Source organism: Mobula hypostoma, chromosome 1 (assembly GCF_963921235.1).
Source record: "Mobula hypostoma chromosome 1, sMobHyp1.1, whole genome shotgun sequence".
Classification (NCBI taxonomy): Eukaryota; Metazoa; Chordata; class Chondrichthyes; order Myliobatiformes; family Myliobatidae; genus Mobula; species Mobula hypostoma.
Genome location: NC_086097.1, coordinates 148,043,232 through 148,060,051, shown reverse-complemented (window position 1 = coordinate 148,060,051; position 16,820 = coordinate 148,043,232). Strand labels below are relative to the sequence as shown.

At 38.2% G+C, this 16,820-nt stretch overlaps 1 protein-coding gene across 1 annotated transcript in view; it reads right to left on the bottom strand.

Moving 5' to 3' along the window:
* The window catches only part of zc3h3 (zinc finger CCCH-type containing 3), a 297,823-nt gene that overhangs the window by 23,854 nt on the left and 257,149 nt on the right, over nucleotides 1-16,820 (bottom strand). The window contains exons 10-11 of the mRNA XM_063057690.1: nucleotides 15,501-15,694; nucleotides 14,407-14,600 (exon numbers count right to left, since the gene is read on the bottom strand). Coding sequence (XP_062913760.1) covers nucleotides 14,407-14,600; nucleotides 15,501-15,694 — 388 coding nt within the window. The remainder of the gene's footprint in view (nucleotides 1-14,406; nucleotides 14,601-15,500; nucleotides 15,695-16,820) is intronic.

The following is a 16,820-nucleotide window of genomic DNA, read 5'->3' as shown; positions in this document are numbered from 1 at the left end:
GTTCGAGGCCATAGGACACTCAAAGCTGCTGCGCAGGTTAACTCTGTGGTTAAGGCGGCATATGGTGCAATGGCCTTCATCAATCGTGGGATTGAGTTTAAGAGCTGAGAGATAATGTTACAGTTGTAAAGGACCCTGGTCAGACCCCACTTGGAATACTATGCTTAGTTCTGGTCACCTAACTAGTGGAAGGATGTGGAAACTATAGAAAGGGTGCAGAGGAGATTTACAAGGATGTTGCCTGGATTGGGGAGCATGCCTTTCAAGAATAGGTTGAGTGAACTTGGCTTTTTCTCCTTGGTGCGATGGAGGATGAGAGGTGACCTGATAGAGGTGTATAAAATGATGAGAGGCATTGATCGTGTGGATAGTCAAAGGCTTTTTCCCAGGGCTGAAATGGCTAACACAAGAGGGCACAGTTTTAAGGTGCTTGGAAGCAGGTACAGAGGGGATGTCAGGGGTAAGTTTTTTTTTACGCAGAGAGTGGTGAGTGTGTGCAATGGGCTGCCGGAGACTGTGGTGGAGGCGGATACAACAGGCTATTTTAAGAGACTCCTGGATAGGTACATGGAGCTTAAAAAAATAGAGGGCTATGTGTAACCCTAGGTAATTTCTAAAGTATGTTTGGCACAGCATTGTGTGCCGAAGGGCCTGTATTGTGCTGTAGGTTTTCTATGTTTCTATATGCATTAAAATGTTTTGACTTTTCTTAGACTAGGTCTAATATTTTCAATATTAAACATAGTGTAAGAGCTCAAGAGTATTTTTGTGAGGCAAGGCTCTTTAATAAGGGAAGGTGCACTCTTGACCATTGTGGCTAGATCAATTTTGCTCAGCTATTTTATACAGCAAACTCTCAGGACACCAGCCCTTAAAGAGATAATCACTTGGACTGTTATAAATGGTGTGGCTCGGGGAAGGTGGAATAGAACGAATGGAGAGAGTCGGTTGCATACCTCCCAATTTTACTGAGATCCCAACCACAAAGAATCACTCCTTTGGAAGATTTGATGCACTGGGCAGCAGGAGGCCCTTTAAGAGCAATTACCTGAAGAAACCAGAAACTAATGACTTTTCTGGAAGTAGGTGCAAAATGTGGTACTTACAAATGCACAACCCCAATAACCACCATTCCAGTCAGACAAAACTTCAAATGCTACCCACTCCAACCTCTTCTACTGAATTCAATGCTCTTCATGTGGTTTTGTCTAAATCAATGAGATCAGTTGTTAATTAGGTGACTGTTTTCCAAACGCTTGTGCTTTGATTCCAATACTACCATTGTGAGTTATTTCAACTCCACTTCCCAGTTCTATATTGTCCTATCTGTCCTCTGCCTTCTCCACGATCATGGTGAAGACTTACGCAAACTAGAATACCTCATATTTCCCCTGGATGATCTACAATCTAATATTAACGTTAAATTTTGAAAATTCAGGTAACTAACACCCCTTATGATCTGTTCTTTCTTCTTCTGATCTACTCAAGTTCTCTCACTCCTTTTTCTGCTCTATTACATGCATGCACATACCTTAATGGAGATTCATTTCCACAAGCGGCATCCGTCATCCAGAACTTTATCCTACCTCACTCATTATTTACGTTTAAACCTTGCAAATGACAGCAGTTCATTCAGCAAAAAAGGGTCAATGCTTGATTACAGGAGCTACCTTGTCTACTCTAACTCACAAGAACCTTGGAAATAGGAGCAGGAAAAGGCCAAGTGATTCTCTGAACCTGCTCCAAGAACACAGCTGATTTTCTTCAATGCTATTTGCTGCAGTATCTCCACATACTTTGATTTCCTTTGAATCTAAAAATATTGATCTCTGAATGAACTCAATAATTGAACATCCACAGCCATCTAAGGTAGAGAATTCCAGAGATTCATCATTGACTGCGGGATGAAATTTTTCATTTCAATTTACCTCTTAATCTAAGACTATATTCCCTGGTTCCATAAACCTCAGCTATGATAAACATACTCCCAGCATCCTGTCAAGCCCAATGGAATCTCTTATATTTTAAACTCTAGAAAATACAGGCCTACTACTCTCAGTCTCTCCATACAGTAAACCCATCATCTTTGGTACTAGTTCTATTCAATGATGATATCCTTCAACAGTACACAACAGGAAATGACTCTTGGATCATCATGGTTTACTGGTTCAAATGTTCATTGTAGAAACATGTGGAGTTGATGGAGAAATATATAAAGACCTCAGGTGGTCATCATATTTTCCCACAGTGTTACTCTGGCTAATTTTACAAATTCACAAACACTCAAAAAGCAACAAAGGAGCTTGCAAACCATAACTGATAGTGAAATAGATCTATTTTCCATAGGAAATTTTAGTATAGTCCTCCCAAATCTTCTCTGCTATTTAGTAAGACTGTGGTTGATTAGATTTTGTAACTTATCTCTGCATTCCATTCTATCCAAAACACCTTCTCCATATGCACCAATTTCTTCAGAATAAAGGATAATACTGTTAGCTTTCTAAATTACTAGCTGTAGTTGTATGTCAGTCTTTTGCAAATAAAACACGTGCTTCCTAGTCCTTCTGTATCTTTCAGTGCTGCAATCTATCACCTTCTTTATCTTCCTAACAAAATGGACAATTTTACTTTTTCCCACTTTATACTCCATTTGTCAGATCCACTCACATTATCTATCTGTAGCGCTTTGAACTTGTGTTATAGTCTTTTCATTATTTTTCTATTTACTTTGGCCATCAGCAAATTTAGCCACTATACCTTCATCCAAGTCAATTACGTAAAATGTAAAAGCTTGACGCCACCACTAGCATACCATTTGTATATCTTGCCAACCAGAAGAAAAGGTATTTTTATGCCTAACTGATTCCTACAAGCCAGCCAATCTTTTATCCATATCAATATCTTACCACCTACACTGTGAGTTTTTATTTCCTACAATACACCAAATCAAATACTTTCTGGGAATCTAAGTGATTCAACAGCTCCTCTTTCTACAGGACTTATTAATTCTGCACACAACTCTAATAAATTGGTCAAATATAACTTCTCTTTCACAAAACCTTGTTGACTTTGTCTGATTAACTTGAATTTTTGAAAGTGGCCTGCTACATCATCGTTAATGATAGCATGTAATATTTTCGCTATGACAAACATTAAACTAATTAACCTGTAAGTTTTCAGCTGTCTCCTCTCTTTGTCTAACAAAGGAGACACACTTGTAATTTTCTCATCTAATGCTACCTTACGGAACGTAGAGAATTTCAGAAATATAAAACTAATACATTAATTACTTCACTAGTCATTTCTTTTAAGATCCTAGGATCAAGTTTATCAGGTCTGGAAAAACTGTCAGTCCCTAAATCAAAAAATTCATTCAGTACTGATTCCAAATTTTTAACTCCCAATTTGCAGCATTTCTGGAGTATTACTTGAATCCTCTATAATCACAAGTGATGTAAAATTATGTTTAATTTGTCCTCCATCTCCTTATTTTTTTGATGTTCATACCTGAGAAACCATTCCTCTAAGACAAACACACACTCAGTTAACTCTTATTTTTAAAACTATAAATTCTTGCTGTTTTGAAACTATTGACTAGCTTTAATGCAAAAACTGCTCTTTCATTCTTTCTATTATTGTAGTGATTAATTGATTTTTTAAAAACTTGGTAGACTCCTCTGATCTGCCAACCATCTTTGCACAACTATCCATTCATTTATTTCAGTTAAATTGTAATTTTTTTGATTTTACACAAATAGTGGGTTCATCCCTTGAAATTCTGTTTGCTGGAATGTACATATTCTGAGTTTTCTGAAAGGCCCTCTTAAAAGGGAGAGAAAAGTTAATCCAAATCTTGACTGACTGAGCCAATTCCTTCATTTTATTTGCCAGTTCATTTAATTGCATAATTTAATTGCTGCTCTTTTAAAAAATCTGAAAAAATTACAGAGAAATAAAGTATAGAAACATGACCTCTGCTCACCATGTCTATGCCAACCAAGTACCCCTCCACTCATTCCATTTACCAGCACTTGGTGCATGGCATTTTACACCTTGGCAAGACGTGTGCCCATCCAGATACTTATGAGGGTCTCTGCCTCCACACAGTCTAAGGCAGTACTTTCCAGACTGTGGCCATCCTCTAAGTGAAAAAAATATTTTCTTCAGATTTCCTCTTTCTGTCCATCTTAAAATCCTCTGCATTATAAGCAAAATATTTCCACCCACCCTATCTATGATCCTCAAAATTTTGTATTGTGCCTCTCAGTTCCTCCCTAGCCTTATCCTTTCAAGGGAAAATACACCTAGCCTATCCAACACCCCCTCATAACCAAGAAGTTCTGTCTTAGGCAATCTCTTCTCCACCTTCTACAATACATTCATTTCCTTTTTATAATGTGGAGGCCAAAACTGCACGTTTTCCATCTGTGACTTAACTGAAGTTTTAAACTGATTTCCTTACTCTTATATTCTCTGCTCCAGCTAATGAAGACCAGTATCCAGTATGCCTTCTTTACCAACTTACTTATCTCTGCTGCCACCTTTAAGGATCTCTGGATTTATACAAGTGCCCCTGTTTAAGGCTCCACTATTCTTGCTATATGTCCTATTCTTATCAGACTTCTCAAAATATATCTTCTTGTATTGATCAGGATTAATTTCCACAAGTCATTGCTCTGTCACTGACTAACTTACCAGCTGAACTCATTCTGTAACCTCAGACCACTTTTGTAACCTCAAACCACTTCTCTCATCTTGGACTTATTCTTCTTTCCTTCAAAGTAAATATATCATAATATAATCATTGTTCTTAAATGTATATCAATGATCCCATTGTAAATCAATGACATCTCATCATACAGTCTGCTTTCTTATTGGGCTGACTGGCCAATATGGTGCTGGTCATATAAATTATCTTGAAACATACTTTGAACTCTTCCTGTTTGATATTTCCAAACTGCATATATTATTACTTTAAGTTCCCTTTATGTTCCATTTTGTCATTTGGTTACAATTAGGCTTCGACATCACTCCTACAAATGACTTCTTGCCTTATTATTCCTCACCTTCATGGAAACAGTCTGGTTTCCAGAGATAGGGTCATCACTCTCTACTGAGCCAAGATCATCACAAATTAATAAAACCATTCCTTCAACTCTTCCCAGCTTCCTGTACCTTCCTACCATTACACTTTAATATTCTGAACCCAGATTATGAATGCATTTCTGACCATCACTGACCCAACTAACAAAAAGATCCACGCAATGGGAATCTTCAAGGTTCCACACAGTAGGCTTACTCAGAAAGTCCGAAGGCGCGGGATCCAGGGAAGTTTGGCCAGGTGGATTCAGAACTGGCTCGTCTGCAGAAAACAGAGGGTTGTGGTGGAGGGAGTACATTCAGATTGGAGGGATGTGACTAGTGGTGTCCCACAAGGGTCGGTTCTGGGACCTCTGCTTTTCATAATTTTTATTAATGACCTGGATGTGGGGGTAGAAGGGTGGGTTGGCAAGTTTGCAGATGACACAAAGGTTGGTGGTGTTGTGGATAGTGTAGAGGGTTGTTGAAGATTGCAGAGACATTGATAGGATGCGGAAATGGCAGATGGAGGTCAACTCAGAGAAGTGTGAGGTGGTACACTTTGGAAGGACAAACTCCAAGGCAGAGTACAAAGTAAATGGCAGGATACTTGGTAGTGTGGAGGAGCAGAGGGATCTGGGGGTACATGCCCATAGATCCCTGAAAGTTGCCTCACAGGTAGATAGGGTAGTTAAGAAAGTTTATGGGGTGTTAGCCTTCATAAGTCGAGGGATAGAGTTTAAGAGCCGCGGGGTAATGATGCAGCTCTACAAAACTCTGGTTAGGCCACACTTGGAGTACTGTGTCCAGTTCTGGTCATCTCACTATAAGGAGGATGTGGAAGCATTGGAAAGGGTACAGAGGAGATTTACCAGTATGCTGCCTGGTTTAGAGAGTATGCATTATGATCAGAGATTAAGGGAGCTAGGGCTTTACTCTTTGGAGAGAAGGATGAGAGGAGACATGATAGAGGTACACAAGATATTAAGAGGAATAGATAGAGTGGACAGCCAGCGACTCTTCCCCAGGGCACCACTGCTCAGTACAAGAGGACATGGCTTTAAGGTAAGGGGTGGGAAGTTCAAGGGGGATATTAGAAGAAGGCTTTTTACTCACAGAGTGGTTGGTGCGTGGAATGCACTGCCTGAGTCAGTGGTGGAGGAAGATACACTAGTGAAATTTAAGTGACTGCTAGACAGGCATATGGAGGAATTTAAGGTGGAGGGTTATATGGGAGGTAGGGTTTAAGGGTCGGCACAACATTGTGGGCCGAAGGGCCTGTACTGTTCTATGTTCTGTTCCACTCTATCAAGGAAACAACCCTTCCCATCAAGGTAATCTTCATGAGCTGCTGCCTCAGTAAGGACCTCCACCATCCAGGCTATGCCCACTTCTCATTACTATCATCAGGAAGATCCCATGAATACTATTTCTTTATTCCTTTTTTGCATTATTTATTCATTTTGTAACCTATCATAATGATTTTATAATTTTATTGATGTTTTGCATGATAATGCTGCTGTAAAACAACAAATTTCTCAACATATTTCAGTGATAATAAATCTGATTTTAATTAGTTTTTACTTTTGGCAATTTGGAACATGTTTTGTCTGATTGGTGACACATTTATAAAGACTGAGATATAATGGGTTGGGAAGTATGGGATGGGAAGCAGAGAGAACCAAAGGAAGAAGGCAAAGGATGGACTCAGTATAAACATATATAGAAAGGAGACAAATAATGAATTGCACAATATGGCAACACCTTCATCAGATTGAACATGAATAAAGTTTAGTAACAGTTAACTGAATGTCAGACTTCTGCATGTAGTGATGATTTTATTGGAATCTGTCTGAGGAAGGAATTTTGGCCTGAACATCAAAAGAACTTGCTCTCCTCCAGATCTCGGCAAATCTTTGATCTCCAGTGAACTGCAACAACAGACAAGACTACGTAATAGTGTTTAATTTATAGAATGGCATCTCCAATAATGCAGAGCTCTATCAGCCTTGAGGCGAAATAAATTCTTGGGAGTCTTAACTTACAACTTTCTGAAGTGACTGAAAATACCACAACTGTCAGGGTCACGTTGAGTAAGACTGAAAATGAAAAATAAATTAGACGGCGATAGTAACATATCCACCTGACAAGCTGAATTTGGAAAGAATGAATGTACTTGTGCCTCGCAATCACTCCATGTTGGCACTAAATGAGTTCTGAATTACACAAACATGCTTGCAAAAATTGTACAAAAAGAACTTGAAATGTCCGGTCATAGAACATTACTGTTGGATTATCCTGTGTAATACTGGTGCACTGAAATGATATACTCAGCTTCAACTCAGTGTTCTCCATTGATGTTTTGCAGGCTCCTGTTGTTGTTGCAGAACACAGCAGGTACCACTTCTCTGGTCAGCTCAGACCACAACAAAGTACTTATGACAGACTGCACTCAGTGAGGAGTGGAGTTTGTGATCAACTGCTCTTTGAGAAATCTGCAAATGAAAGGATATGCCATTGTCTACTCTTCTTGATCCAAGGATTAAGAAAAAAGTAAAGGGAAGTCTACTCTCAGGAGTCTGAGTGACCTCTTCAATGAACAGAAAATATTTAGATGTGGCAGCCTGGAATGATCCTGAGGCCAGAAAATAGATTGACCATTTAAAAACAAAGCAGACAAGGCATACATATAAGGGTTGTAAGTGAGGTCACAGCAGGTCAGAGATTGCAGTGAGGACAAGAATGAGGGTTTGACTGCTGGCTGTTCAAATTTGTTGTTTTAAGTGAATAAAAACTGTCATTCTTCAGACCATTTATGTTGAAAACTCCCCTGCTGGCAAAACTAACAATTTTGTACATCATTTTGGACATCATTGAGGAAACACTTTCATTGAGAATAAAAAGTTGAGTAAGAATGAAAGTTCTTTGAAAATTAACAACACAAATTTTCTGTCAGTTAACCTCCCAGAAATAAGTACAACATTACTGTAGGTTATTCTGATTTTTCAAATGCAAAGCAACATTTATTTTTAGATTATGGGAAAAAAATTCTAATCTCTGATGATTTATAACTCCTTAGAATTTTGATCTGTATTACCTTTCAACAGTGTAATCTCATTTCCCCCCAAGAGAAGTTACATCTAAAAGAACACAAATTTCTATTTTTTTATTTATTTATTTATTTATTTATTTATTTATTTATTTATTTATTTATTTATTTATTTATTTATTTATTTATTTATTTACACATTTATTTGGAAGTTGATTAAAACATTCTGAATGCTGATGACATTATCTAAAGAAACCTGAACATGAAAGGTCAAAATTAGTTTAAATGACATATTTGCTGAAGCACACCAGGTTAATGACTAGGTCTGTGATGATGTTAATTCAGCTCTCCTGGACTGCTGTGATCAGTGTCTTGCAAAATGCTAGAAAATCTCTTTTATAAAGGAAAGCGAGGTGTGCTAAGAAATGAGATATATAAGAACTATAAAGTAACAACAAAAAAATCTTTAATTAATAAGAGGTTTTTTTTTAAGTAAATTGGATGATTTTATTGATCAAAATATTTCTTGGCTAAAAATGAAGGACAATTGTAGAGACAAAACAAATCTCCTGGAGGAACTGAAAGGGCTGAGCGCTGACACTTGGGGTTTTCAGGGTTTTGACCCAAAATGTCAACAATTCCATTCTTCCCATGAAAAACAGCCCTCCAGCAGATTGTTTGCCACATCTGCAATCTTGTGTCTCCATGAAGGAAAATGTATTGGACTTATCCTTGGTCAATTGTGAAGGGGGCATGAAAGTTCACACTTGTGCAATCTTTTTTTATTTAGCATAAATTATAATTGTTCAGATCACCCTTCCCCTTAAGATGTCATCTCACAACCTTTTATCAGGCCATCTAGTTTAGCATTAGGCATAAGGAAATTTGGAAACAATCTGGGGAAAGTTGCCAGATTCTAGACATGCATAGCTTTAAGTGGCACTGAAGGCAGTATTGCGGTCTCAGAATGTAATGCTGGTAATCAGCTATGGGTAGATAACTTTAAACAAATATCCTTATATCAAGCTATATATAGTTCTATTCACTTTTGTAAAAATTAGTACTGTTTCAAAGAATTACCAACAGATATACAGCCAACACCCACGTTACTGTGGGTTTGCGTTCTAAGAAGATGGTCCATATCACAATTTTGTTAATGCAAAACCATGTCATCCATTTATGCTCCAAGAAATGTGAATTGAAAAAAAATGTTATATTGTACCTTAATTTCTTTATAACTTGAATACTTTAACCTTGTTTCTAAAAAAATTAATCTCAATTTCTATTCACCCATCTCTGGAACCATACAATTGATAGCATTTATAAACAAGGTGTTCAAAACTGAGATCAAGCCAACCTACTCCAAATGGCAGTCTTGTACAATGGTTCCAACATCAGCTCCGAGTCAGGAAATTGTGGTTTGAAATAGGCAGGTGGGCAAAGTGAAGTTGAGGTTAGAGGCTCAGCTATCATCATATTATAAAGGCTAAGCAGTTTGGAGAGACTATATGACCCATTCCAACTCGACAATTTCTGTTCTTAAGATGATCTTTCATTCCAGTGCATAATTGTCCACTACTAAAATCCCATTTTGGATGAAATGTTAAACCAACCTCTTTTCTCTCTTAGAATATGATAAAAGGTTGTGAGATGACATCTTAAGGGGAAGGGTGATCTGAACAATTATAATTTATGCTAAATAAAAAAAAGACTGCACAAATGTGAACTTTCATGCCCCCTTTACTACTGAATTTCTTCATTATCTCATTGCTATTCATGGGACTTCACAAATCAGCTTCCATGGCTGAGTGTTCAAAATGCTGCATAAATGGGACTTTGTTTCCTTCAAAAGGTCCCAAAAAAATGACTAGCCCAGCTGCCCTAATGGCTTAACTAAGATCACTGGTGAACAGCTGAGGCAAACAGGCAAGGAAGCTCCCAGTCTGTTGAGTAAACAAAACCCTCTTAGTGATAGCTGCTTTGGCAGGCATGCTACAAGAGAGATAACTCCTGAATAAGGGTTCTTCATCTGATGAATATCCAGCAACACCTGGCTGAAAATTTGATGTGTGGACAATAACGGGAGCCAGAAGGCTAATGCTCACATTGTTTTTTCACAAGGAACATCAGGTGCTTGTGGAACTGCACAACTAGGAGTCAATACTTTCAGAGAATGATTGAAAAACTGGTAAAATAATCCAAAAATCTTATCATGTAGTAAGGAGAGAAAGGGGTTAATACAAATACAGTTTTGTTTTTGGATATATTACAATTTGTTGATGATAAGCTTTGCAGTAAAATGCTTTCTTATCTGAGTTATTATCTGACATAGGCACGACATGGTAGCATCCAAAAACTATCAATTACGAGGAAAGTCTATTTTATCCCCTGCACCACCTTATTACCTATGCTCCAGCGATATGTCAAACAAATCTGTTCAGCTGTTAAGTGTGCGCAGTGATGCTGTTAAAAGCTGGTAGTGAACTCTTTCCATTATGATTATGACCATGAAATATGACAATAAAATGGCATGTGCTGGGAACTCAAAAGCCTGCTGCCTGCTGAGCTGAATACTTGTTTATAACCAGTTGAAGTGGCATATCTCTGGAAAATGTTTACGTAAGGAATCACTCGGAGCTGTAAAGATCCACCTTCCTTCTTCTCTCTCAGGCTACTGCAGGGATGAATACTGCTATTTACTCCCCACTAAATGGACAGTTGGTAAACAGAAACATCTGCTCATTTCCCCAAGAATTTGGTGCACTTATGTGAACAAATTGAACTACAAATAATTAAATTACTCTATGTATAAGATCAACAGGTAGTGCAGTCAACCTATCAGCATGGCTCAGTTTTATGCTGGCTTCAAACTATTTTAATAGAAGATCACGACCTCTGATAAATAATCATAAGCCACTGGAATCTTGTCAGATCATTTAGACTTGGTATCTCAGAATTAAGTATTGGATCCTCCTGTTTAATTATTTTCTTTGTAGTTTAACAATCAATTATCTGCTTGTACTTTAAGTAGTTCTTATATGCATATAACAGTTAAATATACCTTAGTCTAGTGGTTATACGAAGTATAATTCTGGAAAGCTCTGGAAGCTTCTTTGTTCTGCATTATTAGAATAAGTGCTTTCTTATTGGTTAACTTGGTACTTCAGTATTTGAATGAGTGCTTTTTTTTTCTTTGGTTGAGTCTTATCTACAAATTTGAATGGAACTTTCATTGTCTCTATGGGTATAAAATAGCTAAACACAAAGCAGCGCCATCTTAATCTTCTTAGCCCCTTAGTCTCTTGACTTTAAGCCTTCTACTACTGGCTTCTGCTCCAGTTTTTTTGTTCTATCAAAGCTTAATAAAACGAGCAACAACTTTTGTGGCTTGCTCCTGACTTCTGAAGGAACCTTGGATTTAAATATCAGAGTCCAACACAAGGAAACAGCCCTTCAGCATACAGTGTTCATGCCAGCCATCAAGTTCATTTTTAATATTAACCCCTTTTCTTAGCAATCAGCCTGAAGCCTTCTATGCCTAGGTGTTTCAGTGTTCATCTAAATACATCTTAAATGTGAGAGTTCCTGCCTCCTCTACCTCCTTGGGCAGTACGTTCCAGGATTCAACCATTCTCTGGGTGAGAAAAATTCTTCCTCAAGTCCTCGCTAAGTGTTCTATCTTTTATACCTCTATTCATTGGTTGTACGCCTCTCTACTAAGGAGAACTAATCCTTTTTATTATTCCACTTATAATTATGTGTATCCCAAATACATCTCCCCTTAGCCTTCTTCATTTCAAGGAAAACAAGTACAGAAAATGCTGGAAACACTCAGCAGATCAGGCTACATCTCAGGAAAGAGATAAAGTTTAACATTTCAGGTCATAGACCCCTGATCAGTTTCATTCTTTCCAGATATACTGTATGACCTACTGAGCTTTCTAGCATCTTTGGCTTTTATTTCATATTTCCGGCATTTTTGCTTTTCATTTTCAGAAACAAACCCAGCCTACTTGTATCTTCTCCTGCTTGAAAACCTTCTGTTCCAGGCAACATACCTTTGAATCTCCTCTGCACCTTCTCAATGAAAACACACACTTCCTACAACTGTTGTGATCACAAATGCACATAATACTCCAGCAATTATATATATTTTATATAATTGCACTATAATCTCCTTGTTTTTATATCCCCAGCAGATGAACACAATCATCCTGTATGTCTTCCTTACCTACTACAGTCGACCTTCACTATTCCGGCTACCTGTAATCCGGTTCCTTCGATAATCCGGCACTGATTATGCTTAATGTGATCCTTCCGTAATTCAGCATTTTCACTAATCCGGCACTCTTCAGGTCCCAATGGTGCCGGATTAGCGAAGGTCGACCTGTAGTACCTTTGGAAATCTTCTCTGTTCCAGGGATTAAAGCATTCATTGCGTATATCCTAGCTCTTCTGCTAGCATCTGCGATTACTCTGCTCATTTTAACAACACATCAAAATCATTTACTAATGAAGACTACCTGTCAACAAAGCCATCAATTTTCCATCTCAAATTCAGTGATTATATCTATTAATGCATTCAAATCAAGATTATTGTTGTATATAGCAAACATCAAGAGTGCCCACATTGACCCCTGTGGCACACCGGTGCTTGCAGGATTTCAACTGCAAAATGAACTGTAGATCTTCGTCCTCTGGACCTGTGAATCAGTCTTCCAAGAGAGACCTTGCTAAAGGCCTGACAGGAGTCATTGCAGTTGACATCATTTGCATTGCCCTCATCATCACAGTTGGCTATCTCTCTAAATATTTAACCAAACTAATCGGGCACGATATTATTTTAACAAAACCAACTAATTATCCTTAATGCATCTTTGCCTTTTCAAGATTTAAGGTTCAAGTTTATTTTTCGCATGTACATAGAAACATACAGTGAAATGTGTTGTTTGAATTAACAACCAATACACGAGTGTGTACTGGAGACACCTTGTAAGTGTCACCACATATTCTAGCGCCAAAACAGAGCATACCCACGATGTTCAACAAAGCAACACAGAACACAATAAGCAACAAAACAACAATAGTAAAACAAGCCCCAGTCCTCCCTCCCACCCAGGTAGATAGTCTTCTAATGCTAGGAGAGGCCATCTTCTTCGGCCTTCCAAGGACTTGGGCAATGGGTTCAACTTCCCCTGCAGACTCACAGAGATTTATAGACTCGGCTCCAGCCTATAGGCCATGACTTCCGGTATCCGGTTTGCAACAGGGCTCAGAATATACCACAAGGATCGGTACTGGGAGCTTCTTTGCTTGTAATATACATAAATGACTTAGAATGAAAATATAGGGTGTATGATTTGCAAGTTTTCAACTGTTCGAGTGGGAAGTAATGAAGAAGTTTATTTAGACATTGGCCAGCTGGAAAGATGGGTAGAGCAGTGAGGCATGTGTGAGGTAATACACTTCGGCAGATCAAATTCTGTTAGATTACAGAGAATAATTTATAGGGATGTTAACAAGAATGATGTAAAGACGCACTTCAGGGGTGAAAGTCAAGTATTCCAGTCCGGGCAGTGTCCATGTAAAACACCTCTGCACCTGCTTCTGAGCAATCATAACTTTCCCATAATTTGCTGACCTGATGCCAGTTATATGTGAAGAGTGACTATCTGGGATGCAGAAAAGGCCAGAACTAAAAGACAGCAGATATTGCGGAGGGTCTCAGAAAGAGAAAAGATTACAAAGGTTATGGAGAGATTTGAGGTGTTGCATACCCAGGAACAATCCAAGTCCATGAGCACAGAACATAACACAAGTCAGGACATGTACCTTAAATTTATGGAAAGGGAAAAATGACTGTGTTGGAACAATTGAGTCCAGGGATAACACTGGCATGGAATAAGGTTTCAACAAATCAGCTAGAAACAGGTAGCATTGGTGATGGCTTGGATTCACGGTTGGAAGCTCATTTCAAACATGAGTGTGACATCAAATGCATGAGCTGTCTGGTTTAGTAAGAGGTGCCAGGAGCTGATATTATAAGAACTACAAAGTTCTAGAATTGAACTGTGCTGAGCTGACTGAGTTAAAATGTTCCCAGTAACCCAACATTAATAGGTAATCAGGCTTGCTATTGGATGCTACAATGTTCTATGCTTGGAAGGAAGAGTGTGTGAGCAACAGAACCAATACAAACCTACTATTAACAGAACTGATATTGTGGCATGATTAAAAAAAACTGTTGGCTTCTATGTCAACATCTTTACAATACATACCTAAAGCTTCACTTTCTTTCTCTTCTTCCGCTTCAGAATCTACCTTCTCTTCTGAAGATACAGATGAGTGAAGAGCAATAAATGCTGGAAGTCCATGTTGGCTGCTACTGCTGCTACAACTACTAACTTCCCTGGAGTCAGATGAAGAAACAGTTCTTCCCATTGAATTCACTCGTCTTGACACCCCTTTGTCTCTGTAAAAGATTGAGAAAATAATGTTCCCAAAGAAATCCCAAAAAAACTGACACAAGCAAGCATTTAATTTCATTTTAAGTATAACACTTTTTGGATGCCACATAATTATTATATGATCCCACGTACAGGATCATTTGATCCATACACAATCAATGAGATGATGGCTTCAAGGTCCAATGATCTTAGGTTGTTCTCTTCCTATATTACTCTGCAATGTACCAGAATTCAGTCAAAGGTCAAGTATACATAAACAAAACATGCAACTTCACCATTAAACACTGATATTTGAGATGTATTTGAGGACAACTTGGCCAAGTTTAGACTTAACTAATGCTCACACACTTGTCAGCATTGATTATTTGATGGCCAGAAACTGAAATCCTGTTTGTTCTTTTACATCTTTCTGGCTCAAGGAGCCAGCTGACAAATCGAGGCAAAACAATTGCCATCTCAGCTAACATCAATTAATTTACCATAGCCAAAGACTTTCTTGGTCCCTGTGACTCTATCGCAAAAAAAGCACTATTAACCACACTGGATGTGCAGGTATAATTTTCTTTAAAGTACTGTAATACCTTATTGTACAAAATTTGATTTAGTAATTTTTACTGTGACATTGCTGACTCTTTAGATATCCATTTTTAATTCATGAAGTGTTCTTTCACTGTAACAAACATCACACCACACTCTGCACATAGGAACACATTGTACAGAAAAACACTTAATGCCTCTCATTCAGCCTTTACAGTTTACAAAATTTTATTTAATTGAACTGAATTTAATTCATAATGAAATATTTTCCAGAATTCACACCTTTCATATATCAAGAAATTATAGTGTCATATTACCAATAAATGTAAATTTTCTGTCAAACTTCCATAGTGATGACCATGCATTACCTTTCTGTATTGCCTGCAAGCATGACCCGCTTTGAAACTGTGCCCTCATCTGTTGTTCCACCCTGAGTTGCTTCAAAAGCATGCTTTTGCTTATGGCTTTTTTGCTGTCTGTGCTGCAGTTTGCATTTGGAGCCCTGTGTGCAGTTCCCAGTCTTGGAGAATTCTGGACAGATGAGTGTGTGCTTCTTCTTGCACTGAAAAAGATTATTTGTTACATGTCATAAAATAGTCTTGAGATTATTCATATATATCCAAAACTCATAAAGGAGTGCCTTCACATTTGGAGGATAAATTCCTGACGTTCTGTCAGCAAACATACAAAAGCAGAATGCAAAACATTGCACAAATTCCCTTCCTCTGTATTCTTTCCTAGCAAAACCCTGCATTTAGTAGGTTGATTTCCAGATAATTACAATTTAAACTATTGGGCTTTAAGTCAATTAACTCAAAAGAACCACAACAAAACTGACAATTTTAAGATGTCAAGAAGATGCTAAAAAATGATATCGAGAAGAAGAGAGAAATACATCAAACTGGGAGTAAACTTTAGAGATCAAAACTGGAGGCAATAGAGACTGTGAATAAAAAACAAATGCAAGAGTTGATTTGCTCCTTCCAAGGGCCCGACAACATGGAAACATGGCTGCCAATTTAGGCTGGGGGATCTTAGTGATTCTCAAAATGCATAGAACCAATATACTTCCTTCCACAGATCATTGATAGGTGGCAGTATATTGTAAAAGTAAAACAGTTGCAGACATCTCTGAGCCTGAAGCCTGCAGGCCAACTTGATACTGTTAGTCATGATGTGAGGTTCAATGGGCAGATTTGAGCAGCAATTGTGCTTTATTCCTATTTTTTTGTGCTCTGTGGGCTTTGAAGAAATGACTGAAACAATACACTGCTGAGAATGATTAGACAAATTTGGAAGCGCAAGCCTGGTTAAAGAATGTTTTGCCATCCTAAATATTAGATGATTACAAAAGTGGAATTTCACAGTGGAGTCCATTACTTTTCACAAACACGAGGAAATCTGCAGATGCTGGAATTTCAAGCAACACACATAAAAGCTGCTGGTGAACGCAGCAGGCCAGGCAGCATCTCTAGGAAGAGGTACAGTTGACGTTTCGGGCTGAGACCCTTCGTCACGACCAACCGAAAGAAGAGCTAGTAAGAGATTTGAAAGTGGGAGGGGGGGGAGATCCAAAATGATAGGAGAAGACAGGAGGGGGAGGGATGGAGCCAAGAGCTGGACAGGTGATTGGCAAAAGGGATATGAGAGGATCATGGGACAGGAGACCTAGGGAGAAAAAGGAGAGA